The sequence below is a fragment of the Sphaerodactylus townsendi genome, linkage group LG11 (assembly GCF_021028975.2).
Source record: "Sphaerodactylus townsendi isolate TG3544 linkage group LG11, MPM_Stown_v2.3, whole genome shotgun sequence".
Classification (NCBI taxonomy): domain Eukaryota; kingdom Metazoa; phylum Chordata; class Lepidosauria; order Squamata; family Sphaerodactylidae; genus Sphaerodactylus; species Sphaerodactylus townsendi.
Genome location: NC_059435.1, coordinates 32,560,214 through 32,577,533, shown reverse-complemented (window position 1 = coordinate 32,577,533; position 17,320 = coordinate 32,560,214). Strand labels below are relative to the sequence as shown.

The following is a 17,320-nucleotide window of genomic DNA, read 5'->3' as shown; positions in this document are numbered from 1 at the left end:
AATCAAGAAAACAATTTCCCATTCCTCCTGCTCAGAGGGAAAAAATGGTTTTAACATTTTCTTCAAACCTCAAGTAGAAAAAGTCATTTGTTCACTTAGTTGGGAAAACAGTAGTCACTACAAACACCTACTTCGCTGACAAGAAATTAGGGTCCATTAGACGAAGAAGAAGAATTGGTTTTATAACCTGCTTTCCTCTACGTTAAAAAGTCTCAAAGCAGCTTACAATCACAATCTAGCACACAGGCAGATATTGATGCTAAACCTGCTCTGCATTTTTATTGGATTTATACCTGTTCATTTTAACTGGTCCAGTTCAAAATTTACATTGCAGTTTTGTGAGGTTCTTTGGAGGACATTATGAGCAGTTCATTGGCATCCCTGTCAACAATATAAGTTTCATAACTGGATGTCAGAAATGTCAGAATCGGTGTTTGCAAGGTGTCAAATTGTACATATTAGGAATTATGCCTCGATGGGCATTCAGGAATCACTTGCAGTAAATCCCGCGCTGAAAAATATAAAGTCTGAATAGACCTTCATACAGTTGTATAGTAACCCATTTTAAATGCATGAGATGTTATAGTGTTGTTGTACAATGGATGTTTGCATGATAATAAACACATTTTCTAGTGACAATTAGAATGAGATCTGTCTAGCAAGATGAATAAAATCTTCTCACCGCTTACCAGCACCTTCCAAAAACACTAGTTCAAATACAAAGATGTAACAATACCCAGGGGCTGTGACTTTCGAACTAGGATCTGGCTAAATACAATTTTGTCAACTGAAGGGACACTTGTGTAGTGCTTTATAGAAAAAAAGCACAAAAAATGGAATTATACATGCCATATGTCACTGAAAGAAAATTACATAGTTGTGCTGCTAACATATTATTTTAAGCTTCCGGCATTTGCTAGGAACTGTCATTTAATTCTGTTATTCTTTCTAATACATATTTTGTCTTTTTCACTTGGGGTTGTATTAATTGGCATAATAAGCATGTAGACTTGACTCAGTTCTAGAAGGTCTTGGCATGTATTTATTTCTGTTATCATTGTGAAAGCTCCCTATTACTTTTTAAAATGTATAATAACCATCTTAAGGCAACCGTGCTTTATAGAGGAAAACACAATCTGTTTCAGAAAAATAGCATAAATATATATCTCATAGAAGGACACACTTCACTTGCTTCGGTGGTGACATTTGGCTTATCAGCGTGAACTTCTAACTCTTAACATTGATATTTGTAAACACCGCAAGTATACAAATGCAGCATAGAGGTTTTATAGAAGTAATTTCTCTTTTTAAAAGTGGAATGTCATTATGTGCAATTTCATGATCCCCTATCCACCCCCCAATAGAACGTAGCTGCAGAGGGTACAGCTTTAAGGGAGGACTGGTACAGACGGAAAGTGTGCATTTAACCCTTTCACCTCACCTCAGTGTGAGGTAGTGGATAGCCAACTTCCATGGGGGTGGGGGGCAGAGCTGGGGTCCTCCCAGAATTACTATGATCTCAATGTAGAAGTCAGTTCCCTTGGAGAAAATGGCAAATTTTTGAGGGTGGTCTCTGTGACAGTCTTGCTGAACTCCTTCCCCTCCTCAAACTCTGCATTCGCCAGAGATCTACCCTCAGATTGGGAAGTTCCCAGCCCAGAGTAGGGAACCTTATTAGGGTATCCAGATTCAAATTGCCACTGCTGGATGACCTTGTACTGTTCTCTGTCTCTCAGCCTAAACTATTTCACAGGCTTACTGTTGTGAGGATAAAATTAAGAATGATGTTGCAAGCCACTTTGAGTCGCCGTCTAATAGTGAAAATATAGTTCAGGATACAGTATATACTATGACCTTTGGTTTATTTAGTCCCATATTGTCTATTCTGACTGCTTTCACAAGCAGCAGAGAACTTTCCAGTCCCTGAGCACCAGAAAGCTTTCCTTTTGCTAGAGATGGCCTAAGATAAGCTGGAAGCTTGAGTTGTGTACTCTGACATTGAGATGCATGTCCTCCCACAGCACTTGTACAGATGCAAGTACAAGATCTTCTTTCATTAGTCATTATGTATGTTCTGGTTAACATACCTGCCTCATTTAAGGGGTTTCAGTATGTACCTTTTTGGCCATTATCTTCATCCAGCTAGGCCTAGGGCTTGGTGTCTGTTCCTCCATGCAGGCTCCTTAAATCAGACTTGGCTCATGTAAGGGCTTTGCTTGGTGATGGAATTGCCTTGCTGATGATGTCAGGCAAGGATCCACAATTTAAGTATGGGTAAGATCTATTGGAGAGCATTTAACCATAGACAGAATTGTCCTTGTGGGACCAGCAGTGTTAGTGGACCACAGTTTCGTTTTGTTTTTTGGTCTGCTTGATTTTAAACTCCTCCTTTATGTGTGCCAATTCAAACTGCCATTGTAATTGACTCTAACTCCCTAACTGGAGAAAGGTGGAATAACAATAATTTAAATAAAATCCTTACCTGGACTACTAAGGAAATAGCTAAATGTATGTTACTTGTTTAAATGTATGTGCAATAAAATGCAAAATAAATTGCTGTTTTTTCCCCCACTCTTTTGAATAAGCTACTGCTAGAAAAAGTTAAAGATGGAAACATCTTTCTTGAAATGGATGCCATACTGGTAGTTTAAAAAGCCACATTGCATGTATGTATGTAAATGGTAATTATAGTGTTATCACCTGTAATGTGCAGGACCAACCATCTCCTTCACTTGAATTGGTCTTCAGTTATGAAAATCCCCGGAAAACACTCAAGAAAAGGCAAGGGAAGGGGAGAGCTGAGAGAGGGGGAAGCTCTCAATATGGTTGTGATATAAAATGGGATTCTGCTGTTAAAAATTAATTTATTTTCAACATTGAGACTGGAGGGAGAAATTTTTTAGCTCTGAAGAGAACAAAAATTTGACCTGTGGGGGAGGGGGGTGCAAAGAGAAACAATATAAAAAGGTTTTTCATAAGCTATAAATATTGTGTTGGAGGACTTACCAGAGCATGGTCAGACAAGCTTAGGAATCACACAGCTCCGACCTGACTGCAGGAATGTCTCAGAAGTTCCCTGGGCTTTCCCCCAGTTTCCTAGTCCTTACAAAAATGGACTTTTTGTGATAATTCTGCATTGAGCTCAGTGTCCAGACTCGGATAAAGCCATACTTTAAAAAATACAAGTATATTCCATGCATATTTTTTTTACAATATGACTCCATTCAGAACTTCATAGGGGATGATGCTCCATTTATCAAAGTATAACTAGTTGTGGGCAGTTATGGTAGTTGTGGATTTCAGCCCCATCACTGATCAGAAAATGTGAAGTTTCAAATCATGAATGAAAACCAAGGAATGTTCTCTGTCTTCCCTGTTTTACATTGTTCCTAACAGCTCCGATAGCAGAGATGAAGGATGGGGCAAGGTCATAGTTATTCAGAAGTGTGTCTGAAAAGAGCATAGGATAAACTGCTTGGTCTATTATGCTTTATTTTAAGATAGAGTTGATCATGCTAATGTCGTTTTCAAGTGATGTGTGTGCCAAATGGCAGACAGCTTGTCCTACCATTTGAGCTTTGTTAGTTGTGAACCCCCAGTTGAAACCCCTTCTTTCAAGTGAGCCCCGCCCCTTTAGTCAATCCAGAGAACCGTGAACTTCACATTTATTCTTTTCCCACATAATATGCATGAAGTGCACGAAGAAGCTATTTAAATTGGCAGCTCTGTGTTGCATTCTTTTCTGGGAATACTTTGGGTTGTTACGATTTACCCCCATGTATTAAAATGAAATTGTCACTGCTGCGTAGTACAGCGTAACATGGTTTGACACTCCACCCCCGCAGCTACAGAAAAAAAAACTTTTATTGCGTTTATTCTTTCAGAGTCAAAAGTCTCTAAAGGCTGGCTGCTGACATACGCTTAGTTAAATGTGAATGAAGCAAAAGCGCACAATCTCGGCTCCATTCTTTTTGTTCCCAGAAATGGCCCATCTACATGTTTGTAGCAGCAGTTAAAAAGGGGGGAGGAGGGAGCTACAAAAGGCAGTGATTACAAGCCAAGAGAGACTCCCTTAATGCCTCCTCCTGAAACATAAAAGTAACATAAAATTTGATACTCTTAATTATCCCCTTGTCAGGATTTCCAAACTGTAAACTTCTGTAGTAGAATGCAAACTGCTTTGCACCACCCTGTGTTTAGACTATGAAGAATATCTTAGTCCTCCAGGAGGATATGTCAGTATATCTCATCTTCCAAGTTAGGCTGTATTCTAAAGCGAGATATTAGCTCCTTTTGAAAAGGTGAGATATAAAAGAGATTTGAATTACTCCAGTATCCTTGCTAGAGAGCCATGGTGATAGGAACTAAAAATTCCAGTGGCAAATAGTCCTATGGACTGAAATTAAAAGTTTGGGACAGGTAAAAAGATGAAAACTTTTATTTTTAATGGCCATTTCTCTGGAAAATATTGCCGTATCTTCTAGCAGGAAGTTAAATTAGAAAGGTGCTTGGAGGAGCAGAAAGTCAATAAAAATGGAGAACAATATATGGATTTTTTTCCTGCATTCCTGCATTCTTCATTCCTCAGCTTCTTTCTGCCGCATGGAAAGACCATTCTTGGGACCATGGCGGGAAGTAGACATGTGGGTTAGTGGTTGCAGGTTGTAGGATTTTTAGCACACAACAGCATGTAATGTATGAAGTGGTTTAATAATTAAACAATATGGTGCTATTGCCACAGATGTGCATCACTATCTATTGCTACTTAAGGCAACCTGATAATAAAATAGCCCATGTTCTTCCTTGATTTTTATGGTCTGGCAAAAACAGTTTGTGAAGGTTTTCTCCCCATCAGGAATTCTCTCTTGATAACTATAAATGGATGGATGTTCAGCAATAATAATTTCGTTTTAATTTTTTTTTCTGCATTCCAGGATGGAATCTACTGAAAAATGTGAAGTGGTTATACAGCATTTTAATGGAAAGTACCTGAAAACACCCCCTGGTGTGCCGGGTAAGTCTTTCCCTTCATTGTTTATCTAATTAAACCTCCAGAACAGTGATGAAGAACAAGAATTCTGGGACTTCAGAAGTTTTTGGGATGTTCTGTGTCTCCACACTAGAGTTGAGAGATCAGTTATTTAATATGACATTTTGGAGGTTTATTAGTAATGAATAATCAGGGTGGGTTTGACATTTTATGCAACAGTCGTCTATTTTGTTAGACTACATTAATTTTGATGTGCTGTACTGTATCACAGGAGCCCGTGGTGCAGAGTGGAAAGCTTCAGTACTGCAGCCAAAGCTCTGTTCACAACCTGAGTTCAATCCTAACAGAAGTCAGTTTCAGGTAGCTGGCTCAAGGTCTGCTCAGCCTTTTATCCTTCCAAGGTCAGTAAAATTAGTACCCAACTTGCTGAGAGTAAACTGTAGATTACTGGGAAAGGCAATGACCTGGTACTTGTACAGGGGACAAAGGCATATTTACATGGGGCAAGGCAGGGCAGGTGCCCCAGGTGCCACCCCTCAAGAGGTGCCAGTTCATGCCCCTCAAATAGGTGGAGTTTGGGTCAAGCATGCAGTTGAACAGTGAACCCAGCCAGTGTTCAACTGGGCTTACTTGGTCCCCAAATTTCATGTGGAATTCAAGGGTGGGGTGCACCTGTTGATGCTGGGCTCAGCTTGACTGAATCCATCTTTAAACTGGCCAGGTGGAGCTTGAGGGTGGTGTCAGCAGTACAAAGCTGGAGCCAGTCAGAATAAAGTCCCTGTCTCACGGGCCAATAAACCAGGGATGGGGATGGGGGAAAAACCCGTTTCGGGGGAGGGGCGACTCTACACAGATCCCACCTTTTAAACAAGGCTGCCCCATGTTAAGTACCCTGAACTGGATTTTTTTGAGAATCACACTATCTGTGATTCTTTTTGTAAAACCTGGGTTGCAGCTGCTTGCAAGTGAATGACTGACTGGGAATCACTTTAATCGGCTGTGCTTCCATTTGGCTCATTCTGCACACGCAGAATAATGCACTTTCAAGCTGCTTTCAGGGCTCTTTGAAGCTGTGCGGAATGGCAAAAACAGTTGTGAAAGCAGCTTGAAAGTGCATTATTTTGCGTGTGCGGAATGAGCCTTTGTTTTTAAAGGTCCCTCACAGCTGCATAGCCACGCAGGGTCACAGGGATATCTTGCGGCATCGCAAGATGTCACCATGGCTCTGGGGGTCCATGCCTACCTGCCCACATAGCTACACAGTGAAGGGAGGTGAGGTACAAAAAAAGACACACCTCAGTGCGAAGGCGCAACAGCAACCTGCATTGTTTCCATGGGTTTTGGCCTGCACAGAGACATGCAAACATGAAAACAGAGCAGAGTTACTTTATCCGCATCGTTTCTACAGCATCAAACAGGCATGCCCAATCCCTGAACTCCACATGGAATTTGGGGATGGGGCGAAATGTAGTGCTTGCCCTGGGTGCTGTTTTCTACAGATACACCACTGACAGGAGACTACCTGACTATTTGAACTGTTTCTTGTTATTGATATTTGGGCCAAGCTAGTCCAATGAAAATTTATGCAATGTAAGAAGTTTTATAAAATATAGTATTTTCCCATAAAGGCTTATAAACATTTTTAATCAGCTTGAGGAAACAGTTTATTTTTATTTTTGATTGATTTGATTTGTCTTTCCAGCGTCATCTGTAGAAAATAAATAAAAATACTGTAGCAAATTAAATTTGGAAATAGATTTACCAATGCCATTTTGACTTATCTATTCTACATCTTGTGCACATATATTAATAAATAATTGCATATTGGGTACAGCAAAAATCAATTGTGGAACTAAGCAAGGATGTCCACATTCTCTGCTGCTTTTTTTATTTTAGTATTAGAGTCTTTAGCTAATAAATTAAAATATAATAATGAGATTAGAGGAGTTAAATGTGGAAGAGTACCTTCTAACTTTGTATGCAGCTGATATGTTAATATCTGTAAATGACTTGAAAGCATCAATAAAATCCTTGAAAGAAGAACTTCTAAAATTTAGTCAAGTTTCAGCGTTAAAGATGAACTTTTCAAAATCAAGTATGTTATGTTGTAATATTCCCCTGAAGGTACAATTAGAAGCTACTCATTCTTTAGGAATTCTATTGGTACATAAAAGTTTTAAATATTTTGGAATTTCTAGTATGACTAATTTAAATAAAATCTATCAACAATAATTATAAAATACTATGGAAATAGTTAAAATTAGAAACAGAAAATTGCTACTTCCAGTAATGATTGCATGTGGGTGATTGCATGAACTGAAGTAGTCGTTTCACAAACTGACAACACCCACTGGATTACTACTGGAGAAATTCTGGACAATTTTCTGGAGAAAGGCTTCCTATGTGGGGCCAACGACTAAAGTGTGGCAACCAGTGTGTGCTGTCTGGGAATGGGATATGATTGACAAATCTGGGTCCAAAAATACTTGAAGATTTGAGGGTAGTAGGGAGGGTCTGATAAGAAGTTTCACCATCTGATGGAAAATGCACCATCACAACAGCCTAGGGGTTCAGAAAGAGAATTGGTGCAAAGAGGAAAAAGAGAGCCGAATAGCGCCTCACCTTACAATCTGCACCACCAATCACCAAAATGTGATTTAACCACAGCCACATAATTAATTGTTCAATATAGGTAACACCCACATTACATCTATATTTTTCTAAATGTACATGTTGAATACAAGGAGTTGTATTGCGTGCATGAGAATATCAAATATTCTAAAAGAAAAATTCATTTCAACTTTATGCAATTCTGATGTTTTGTTCAAATACCTTGGTGCAGAAAAAAATAGAGTACAGCTCTGTTGAAGGAACACTTTCATTGATGGTGTGTCCTAACACGTGTGGAACTGAATTTACATGTTAGGCAAAGGAAGTTGATCATCAGTAACAAAATTTTGTAGTACCATATAGTCTATCTAATATCATAGCTACATCTGATGAAGATGCTGAGGATAGCAGGGACTAGCAAGTATCTTTTTAGTCACATACTCTTGTCTCATGAAGTCAATAATAAAATATTTAAGCACATGTTAATCAAACTGAACATTACAAAGGGTCGTTACTTATCCATCCCTCTCCAGGATCGAGTTTGTTCACACTGTAAAAACCAAGTGGAGACTCTTGCTCACATTATTCTTGACTGTCCGAGATATGTGAGCATTAGAAATTTCTCTCCCAGGCTGGCCCTAGACAAATCTGAAAGAGACTCTGACAGTTCTGTTGTGGTTCTTTTGTTAAACAATACAGATGTCGTGCTCTTGGAAAAAGTAGCAAAATTTCTTTTACAAGTGCCAGAACTATCTAAGTAATGTATACTGCTATATACAGTCTTTTTGTCTGCATTTTGAATGTACTCTTGATTTGTACTTCATAAATGTCTGGTAATGCTCTAGAGCCTATTTTAAATGCCTAATAAAGGTTGTTGTGTTGTGTTAAACTGAACATAAATGCAGGCACTTGATGAGTTGTAACCATAAGACTGTATGTTATTTTGGAAGTAATTCAAGGCAGTTTGTGGGATTATAGAGACGACAGATTATTTTCTAAGTTTCAATACGCAATACTTCCTGTGCGTATTCAATGCTAAAATGCCCATTGGTGTCCTTTGGCAGTGTTTCTCATCCTGTGAGTCATGAAGCCTTTTATAATGGTTGTGGCCTTTTACATTTTTATTGATCTGAATATGCTCTGTTGTTTTTTTTAGTTGGGTCACCATACCAACTAAATTTTGTTTTATGGCTCACCATAGCGAATGTCCTAGACAGCTAGTTGTATGCTGAAATAAATGCATGGCTTATGAGATTTTCCTGAGAAATGTATTTTTATGGAAATATATTGTAAAGATCTATGAAACCAATTGAATGTTCATCAAATGATATGAAGGCAGGGCTTCCAGTGGTTGATATATCCCTGATGAAAATACTTCAACATCATACTTCGGTCAGACAGCAGCACCCTCTATAAAACTGGGAGGGAAAGGGAAAAAGTTAGAAAACTCCTTCATTCCTGAACAGCAAATCTAGATCTCTTGAAAAAAGTGAACAGAGCAAGGCTAAGCTAAAATTCTGCTGGCTTCCTAACAGATCAGTATTTTAATGGTGAAGTTAGATAAGCATTAATAAGCTAGTCGAAGTTTATAAGGAGAACAGCGATAACAAGAATTCACCACTAAGCATAGTTATAAGCCAGCAGCATTTTTAATGGGCAGTGATGTGCAATCATGCTAGCCTGTGAGCTATCCATTCAGAAAATCCCACCCAATTACATATCCTGATAATGGCAGTATCACCTTTCCACAAGACCAAAATATCCATAGGGAATCAAAGCATTGCATGGTCCTGGTGGTGCGCTGTTTTTTATTCCTTCCCTCTCCCCACTGTATCCTCCTGATAAGTGTGGCAGAATCCACAAGATTCCCTGGCAATAAAATTTCCTGGTGTAAGAAAGGACTGGTGGTACAAAAGGTAACATGAGAAAGAGATAACTTCACAGTCATGAAAATGCAGAGGGAGGATACATGTGCAGAAAAACCATGGCCAAGTCAATTTCAGTGCTTGTAGATCGACTTCCAAGAAAATAAAAAGTCAAGCCTTCTGAAAATCCAGGAAAATCCAGTTGCAAATGATTGCTAAAGTTCATTGAAAGTACGTTATCTGGCATGTGTGAAAGCAACCTTACTCTTGACCATTTGTTTCCATGTCTGTTATGTATTACATTAGTCAGGGGACATGGCTATGTCCTGTTTCATTCTCTCTCAGCTTATTGGTTAGCAATAATTACCTATTATTGTATTTCAAATGTTGATGCTATGCTTATACCTCCTTCCACTTTCAAAAGCTGTAATGTCAGACACTTGGGTCTGTTCCACATAGCACAAAAAAGACGGCTGTGGAATGTCTTAAACAGGGGCGACTGCTTCTTTTCTCCCCGCACACCCAGAATAACACATCCGAGGGATGTCTTAAAAGAAGCAGCTGTTGGTTTGGTTCTGGACAGCGCAGGCAACAGAGGGGAAAAGAGACTTTCTCCTGCCCAACCTTCACCCTCCACTTGTGCCCAACATTTTGTGAGCTAAAGGTTGCCCTAGGGATGTTTGCTATACAGGCTCTGATCCTGAGTACCTTTTCAGTCCCAAAAATACATAATTGTACTAAGGTCTTCCTGCTAATTCCAGCAATATATAGTTTTTGTATTTTTTTTTCTCCAAGAAGCTAAGACTCATTCTGCACATGCAGAATAATGCACTTTCAAACTGCTTTCAGTGCTCTTTAAAGCTGTGTGGAATAGCAAAATCCACTTGCAAACAGTTGTGAAAGTGGTTTGAAAACACATTATTTTGCGTGTGCAGAAGGGGCCTAAGATTCTCTTATGTGTGTCTACGTATCTTCGAAGATAGCTCCTCCAAAATTGGGGCGGGGGAGGAAAACTATATGGAGGCAGGGAGAATCCCTTCACCAGCACACAAAATGTCTGACACAAGCAGAGGGTGAAACTGACCAGAGAGCGAAATGGTCAAAGGGAAAAATAAAACTCCTCCTGAGCTCTGTATTCTGTACAACCAGACAAGAGATGTCTTGCAGCCATGATAATGAATATAAGTGCACTTCAAAATATTTTTTTTAAAAGACATCTTGAGTTGAAATAAGGCATCGTGAGGACATCTTGGGAAAAAATCTGTATGGAATTCTTTCTTAAGAAACTTATTTTTAAGGTCCTCAGGATGTCTTATTTGTGCTGTGCAGAACGGACTCATGTTCCCTGAGTTGTCAAAGGCCACAATGCAGCTCATATGAAGAGCTGATTCTGCTGATGTCACAGGAACAGAAACTTACAAAAGGGACAGATACTTACAAAAGACCAGCCGTCTTGTGTTCTTTCTCCTCTTGGCTGCTAAAGGAAAGACATGTTTCTTGCAAAGATGTATCAGCTTTCTTGCAAAGATGTATCAGCCTATCCTGTTAATTTTCCTTCACTTTGAGCTCCCTGATGATATGTCTCATGGCCGACTGGCAAAGCAGTTCAGAAAGACAAGTGCATTCATGTATAAGAATTTAAGATGAGTATTTTTAATGTTTCAAACCACTGGCTGTCAATCATTAGGAAGACATAAGACTAATAATTAGCAAGCACATGATAGTTTTGAGAACATGGTATATTTAAACATGCAAATGTATGCACATTTCCCCCCTTTTGAATACGGAAAATGTATGTACATGGTCAAACAAAAATTCTGTATTTCTAAAATTCTCACAGGTCTCATTTTTATGCTACAGTCAGGCTAATTGTAGTAGTTGTGCAACTTTTATGGTGTAACTGGAACTGCCTTATAAAGCAGAAATCCATACAGACAAAATACAGACAAATAAGCATAGCAGGAGTTGTGACACAGCTATTCAAAACCTGTGAGATAATGAACCTGGCCTCCATGGCATAAGGGAAAGGACTTCAGTAACAAAAGGAAAATGAAAAATAGCACGACATCAAGCAACATATCAGCAAATCAAAAAAGAAGAAAAATGCCAGATGACAGGTAATGACTTTGCTGTCTGTAGCAAAGCCATAGTAAGTGGAAGTGGTATTACAGTTTATGTTTTCAATGTTCCATAACATTCTAGCTGTAAACAACCCAAATAAGAAGACCAATTGTTTCTTCAACAACTGGGGTAGTTGCTACTGCTGGAACAATGTCTGGGCAGTTGGTGACCCACCTTTAAGACAGGTTGTAAGTCTAAGCCAGCAAACGTTTGTGTTCAAAGTTCTTGTTTCTGATCATATCCACCAGTGTGGCATAGTGGTTAAGAGTGGTGGACTCTAATCTGGAGAACCAGGTTTGATTCTCCACTTCTCCACATGAGCATTGGACTCTTATCTGGTGAAATAGATTTATTTCCCCACTCCTACACACAAAGCCTGCTGGATGATTTTGGGCTAGTCACAGTTCTTCGCAGCTCTCTCAGCCCCACCTACCTCACCAGGTGCCTGTTGTGGGGAGAGGAAGGCCCCTTCCACACATGCAGGATAATGCACTTTCAATCCACTTTCACAATTGTTTGCAAGTGGATTTTGCTATTTTGCATAGTAAAATCCAGCTGCGAAGTGCATTAAAAGTGCATTTCTCTGCATGTTTGGAAGGGGCCAAAGTGAAGGAGTTTGTAAGCTGTTTTGAGTCTCCTTTCAGGAGAGAAAGGCAGGATATAAATCCAAACTCCTCCTCTTCTTTTTGTTTTGGGAGTTGTGAGCATGTTGAAGCCTCCTTCCCCCTGCACTTCACTGATGAAGAAGAAACCACTAGTGGAAGTTTTCATTTGCTGTTTTGATTGCTAATAGCTTTGTGGATTATTCTCAGCAAAACTACAAATGCAGTTTAATGATTCACAACCATGTCTGTGGGGATGAATTACTATTCTTTTTGCTGTTGGCTGGTTATGTGGTTATATTCCACATGCTTCAGTCTTATATTTGCGCAGCAGTGTGAAGAATCAGATAGAAAGTAGCCCAACAAATCGGGCATCTGTAAACATGATTGGCCCTGGCTTGTGTGATCTTGTCAGATCTCAGAAGCTAAGCAGGGTTGGCCCTGATCAGTATTTGGATGAAAGACCGCAAAGGAAGTCCAGGGTTGCTATGCCGAGCACATTACTTCTGTTCATCACTTGCCTTGAAAACCATATGGGGTTGCCATAATTTGGCTGCGACTTGATGGCACTTTTCACTACCAAACATGATTGACTGGGAAAGATCACCATTTCATTGATTTGTATAGAGAGCACGTTCGGGCATAATTGTCTAAGCAGACAATGTTTGTCTGTCAAATTACGTCTTTGCAACACTTGTAGCAGCATTGGTTACCGTACTTCTTAAGAGCTCACACAGCAAAAAATGACATTTTAGGTGTAGTGAAAAATATAAATTGATCCATTCCCTACTGGTGAGATTAGCTTGTCATTTACTTACTGGTGGGATTAGCTTGTCCTTTACTTACTCCAAGATGGGGGTGGGGGGGGAAAGGTTAAGTAGAAATTCTTTATATTCATGTAGTTTCCCCTCACAGCTTCTACTCAATTTATACATCTCTGTAATAAACCTGGATTTATGCCTCTCAGCAAAGAGAGAAGCATTATGCTTTATCCACCTCCAGGCAATTACTGATCTTGCTGCATGGTGAAGCAAAGAGAATCAAGTCTCCTGGTGTATATGGAAAGGCACAATCAGAGTTTGAAAATTATCCTCCCAGTACCGCCATAATTGGCATGAGCGAGGAAATGGTCTCTCGTTATTGCTGTGACCTCTTTTATGAATTTGAGTTGGAAATCCTGAAACCTGAGAGCATGAGACAGAAAGGTATATACGCTGCACTTTTCAGATATTACCTGAAATACTGACCAGTTGTCTGGCTGTTAAACAAGATTTACCGACCAGTCGAAGGTTAAACACATTGTCTTCCACTTTTCACCTGAATGCCCAGCAGACTGTTAATGGTGCTAGCACAGAATAGAGCACATTTCCTGGTATGAGAGACAGCTTGTTTATTCCAAATTCCTTCTCTGACTTTTCAAAATAAATCTTCTGTTGAACATATTAAAGATGTTACTGTCCAGAGATAAACAGTTTTCTGACGTGCTTAGTTCTGGGATTTGTTCACGTTCCTGTTGAGAAACTGGAAGTGGAAACTGTAGTATTGGCAATACTTCTATGATACAATAGCAAACAAAAATGTCACTTTTCATGTCAGTAATAATTTTAAGCAAATCCCAAACTCTGCTACTAACAAAGGTCCTTGCTAATATGAAACTCTATAATTTTATTAATAATAATGAAACTCTATTATTTTATTAATAATAATGGCAACACTTATCACCATATTTGCCTTTTCATGTGGATTTAAGAGAAAAGAAAACTGCTCTGCATTTTCTATATCCTGCCACATCCCCAATAACCCCTTTCATTACTGATACTGAAAATCGATTTCATCTGTTTTTGGACATTTAATTTTGCTTCACATTCTTTCATTAGCTTGAGTATTTCTCTGAGGCCTCTTCATGCCTTCCACTTCTTTAATTATGGCTTCTAAGAAATAGACTCAAAATGTGAAATTGTACACTTAAGAGCAATATCATTCCTTAGAATGAGTAGATGCAATAAAACCTAATATCTTACCAGAAGATTTACTAGGATGTTGTGCACTAATAATATCTTAGGACTATTATTACCATTATTATTATTTTTAATATTGTTATGGTTGATTTCACAGCTGCCAGTTCTTTAGCAGGTTGTTGGCCCTTCATTACAATTTGAGCCTCACCCAGAGGCCTAAGAAGCTGTAACGTATCAGTGTAGTATTTGTGCGGATCCCAACAGGATTGCCTTCTGAATCTGACAGATGTTAATTTTGTGAATTTAAAGACGTTTCAAGTCCTGCCCTAGTGTTTTCAGAATGGTACCAATACCGCTGAGACAACCTCAGCTGGTTTATGCCATAGATGCTGAAGCTTGATTTTCAGATTGTGTTATTCAGTGACTTTCTCATATTAATCTGGGTATTGTTGTTTCCACAGTTCGTAAATCTGCTTCAAGTATCCTCTTTTTTCTGGCTCTGAGTTGTAGTAACAAGCCATGATGGCACAATTTTCTTGCGCAATATACTTCTTTATTTTGGATTATTGGTCCACTTGTAGCTCACTTGTCAACTCATGCCCAGGGGCCCCAGCATGCGATGTGGCCCTTGTTAACCTGCATGACAACCGACATTATGGTTGATTTCACATCTGCCAGTTTTTTAGCTGGTTGTTGGCCTTTCATTACAATTTGAGCCTCACCCAGAGGCTTAGGAAGTTATTATTTATTGGTGTAGTATTTGTGTGTATCCCAGCAGGGCTGTCTTCTGAATCTGACATATGTTAATCTTGTCAATTTGAAGATGTTTCAAGTGCTGCCCCAGTGTTTTTGGAATGGCGCCCAGGCTGCCAATTACCACTGGAATGACCTGAGCTGGTTTGTGCCATAGTCGCTGAAGCTCAGTTTTCAAATCATGGTATTTAATGACCTTCTCGTGATATTTAGTGACCTTCTCAGAACCAGCATGGTGTAGTGGTTAAGAGCAGGTGAATTCTAATCTGGAGAACCAGGTTTGATTCCCCACTCCTCCACTTGAGTGGCAGAGTGAACCAGATGTGTTTCCATACTCCTACGTTCCTGCTGGGTGACTTGGGCTAGTCACAGTTCTTTGGAACTCTCTCAGCCCCACCTACCTCACAAGGTGTCTGTTGTGGGGAGAGGAAGGGAAAGGCGCTTGTAAGCCACCTTGACTCTCCTTATAGGAGAGAAAGATGAAGTATAAATCGAAACTTTCTTCTTCTTCTTCTTCTTCTTCTTCTTCTTCTTCTTCTTCTTCTTCTTCTTCTTCTTCTTCTTCTTCTACTACTACTACTACTACTACTACTACTACTACTACTACTACTACAACTCTGCTGTCACCAAATACCGCTATGTTGACGATGGTCACTTTCTTGTCCTTGATCACTATGACATACTTTGCCCATTTGGTTTCATGATGATGATGATGATGATGATGATGATGATGATGATGATGATGATGATGATGATGATGATGATGATGATGATGATGATGATGTCGTCCCATTCCTAAAGAACAGAAGCATTTTGGTGCATTTTTTCCACAAAGTAAATTATTACACACACACACACACCCCGCCCGGGTAAATATTAATGCACTTAGGTAGTGGAATGGATGTGAATGCTATCTAGTGTAATCCCTGCCATGGGAGCAGTAATTCCTGTTCACTAATGTATTTAATATTTCAATCTATATCCTGTATGCATTGTAGTAAAAGCAAAACTGAAGAGGAAACAGTCCACCATCCACAAGAAGCATTTACATTTCCCTGTTGCCTGGAGATATCCTTATAAAATTCTTGAGCTGAACAGCACACAGGTTGAACAGCACAACCTTTATTCTTTCCAAATCATGATTATAAGATACATTTACAATGTTTTATATGGCTATTTATTAAGCAGCAGTGGGGTTTTTTTTGTTTCAACACAGGTTCCCCCAGATTTTTGAGATCCACTCTAGAGGTTCATGGGAGTTTCAAGAGCCAGCAAGGTATAGTGGTTAAGGTGGCAAAACAGGATTTGGTAAATCCAGGTATAAATCCCCACTCATACCATGGAAGGTTGCTGAACGATTTTGGGCCACTCACACTCTAGACCAGAGATTCAGACTGAGTGGTTTTCCTCAGGCCTGAGATAGCCATTCATGGACTACAATTCCCATCAGCCCCTGTCAGCATGGCCAAGTGGTAGGGCTCATGGGAATTGTAGTCTATGAACATCTGGAGGGCCATAGTTTGAAGACCCCTGCCCTAGACCCTGAATTTGGCTAGTATTTAGGCAGGAGACCTCCAAGAAATACCAGGGTCATGATGCGGAGGCCAGCAGTGCCAAACAGCTCGTCCTTTAAAACCCTTACAGTGTCTTGATGGCAAAAATAAATAAATGGGAGTTTTCAACATGCACAAAGCGGTGTTACTCTTAACTCTGTCCTACAACTAAAACAAGCTTAAAGCCTTCCTGAACCTTAAGGATTTTTTCCCAACTTCATTTCAGAGAGTAGCCATGTTGGTCTACACTGCAACAGCTGGATTCAAGTCCAGTAGCACCTTAGGGACCAACAAGATTTTTGGGGTATGAGCTTTTGAGAGTCAAAGCTCCCTTTATCAGACACTAACTCAAGTGGTCCATTTCCTGCAAGATGGCTTTTTAGGCTGCAAGAAGTCTGGATCCTTACAAATGACTTTAATATTACTGCACTATCAAAGCCAATTTCATACAAAGGTCTTTATTGTATGTCATGTCCAGTATTGTAGTGAATTGAGAAAGTAAGCTAGACCGAATCTCCACATAGGCACTTGTGTGCTTATTTTACTCTAAATCAGACTGATGTGTTCCGACAAAGGATGAATACATGGCAGTTCCATGAACATTGTTGAAGTAGAGGAGAAATATGTATTAATGGAAACTGCAAGTTTTAGCAGAGCAATGATGTAATGTCAAGATTCGTATAGTGTTTGGAGAATCAACAGTGTTTTCCAGATGTAGACATCATTTGTTATTAGATATTTGGCTTAGAATTCTATGAATAATTTCCAATATTAAATTTGTTTCAACCTGGCATAGAACTGTTATCACAGTGGTTATAATACAATTTTTTAAAAAAATAATCTGTAATTTCTTTATGAATAATGAGCC

General features: G+C 39.3%; 1 protein-coding gene across 5 annotated transcripts in view; it reads left to right on the top strand.

Moving 5' to 3' along the window:
• Nucleotides 1-17,320, top strand: part of RBMS3 (RNA binding motif single stranded interacting protein 3) — an 882,486-nt gene that overhangs the window by 715,212 nt on the left and 149,954 nt on the right. For all 5 annotated transcript variants that reach the window (XM_048510687.1, XM_048510685.1, XM_048510686.1 and 2 more), the window contains one exon: nucleotides 4,935-5,014. In XM_048510687.1, the coding sequence (XP_048366644.1) occupies nucleotides 4,935-5,014 (80 nt within the window). The remainder of the gene's footprint in view (nucleotides 1-4,934; nucleotides 5,015-17,320) is intronic.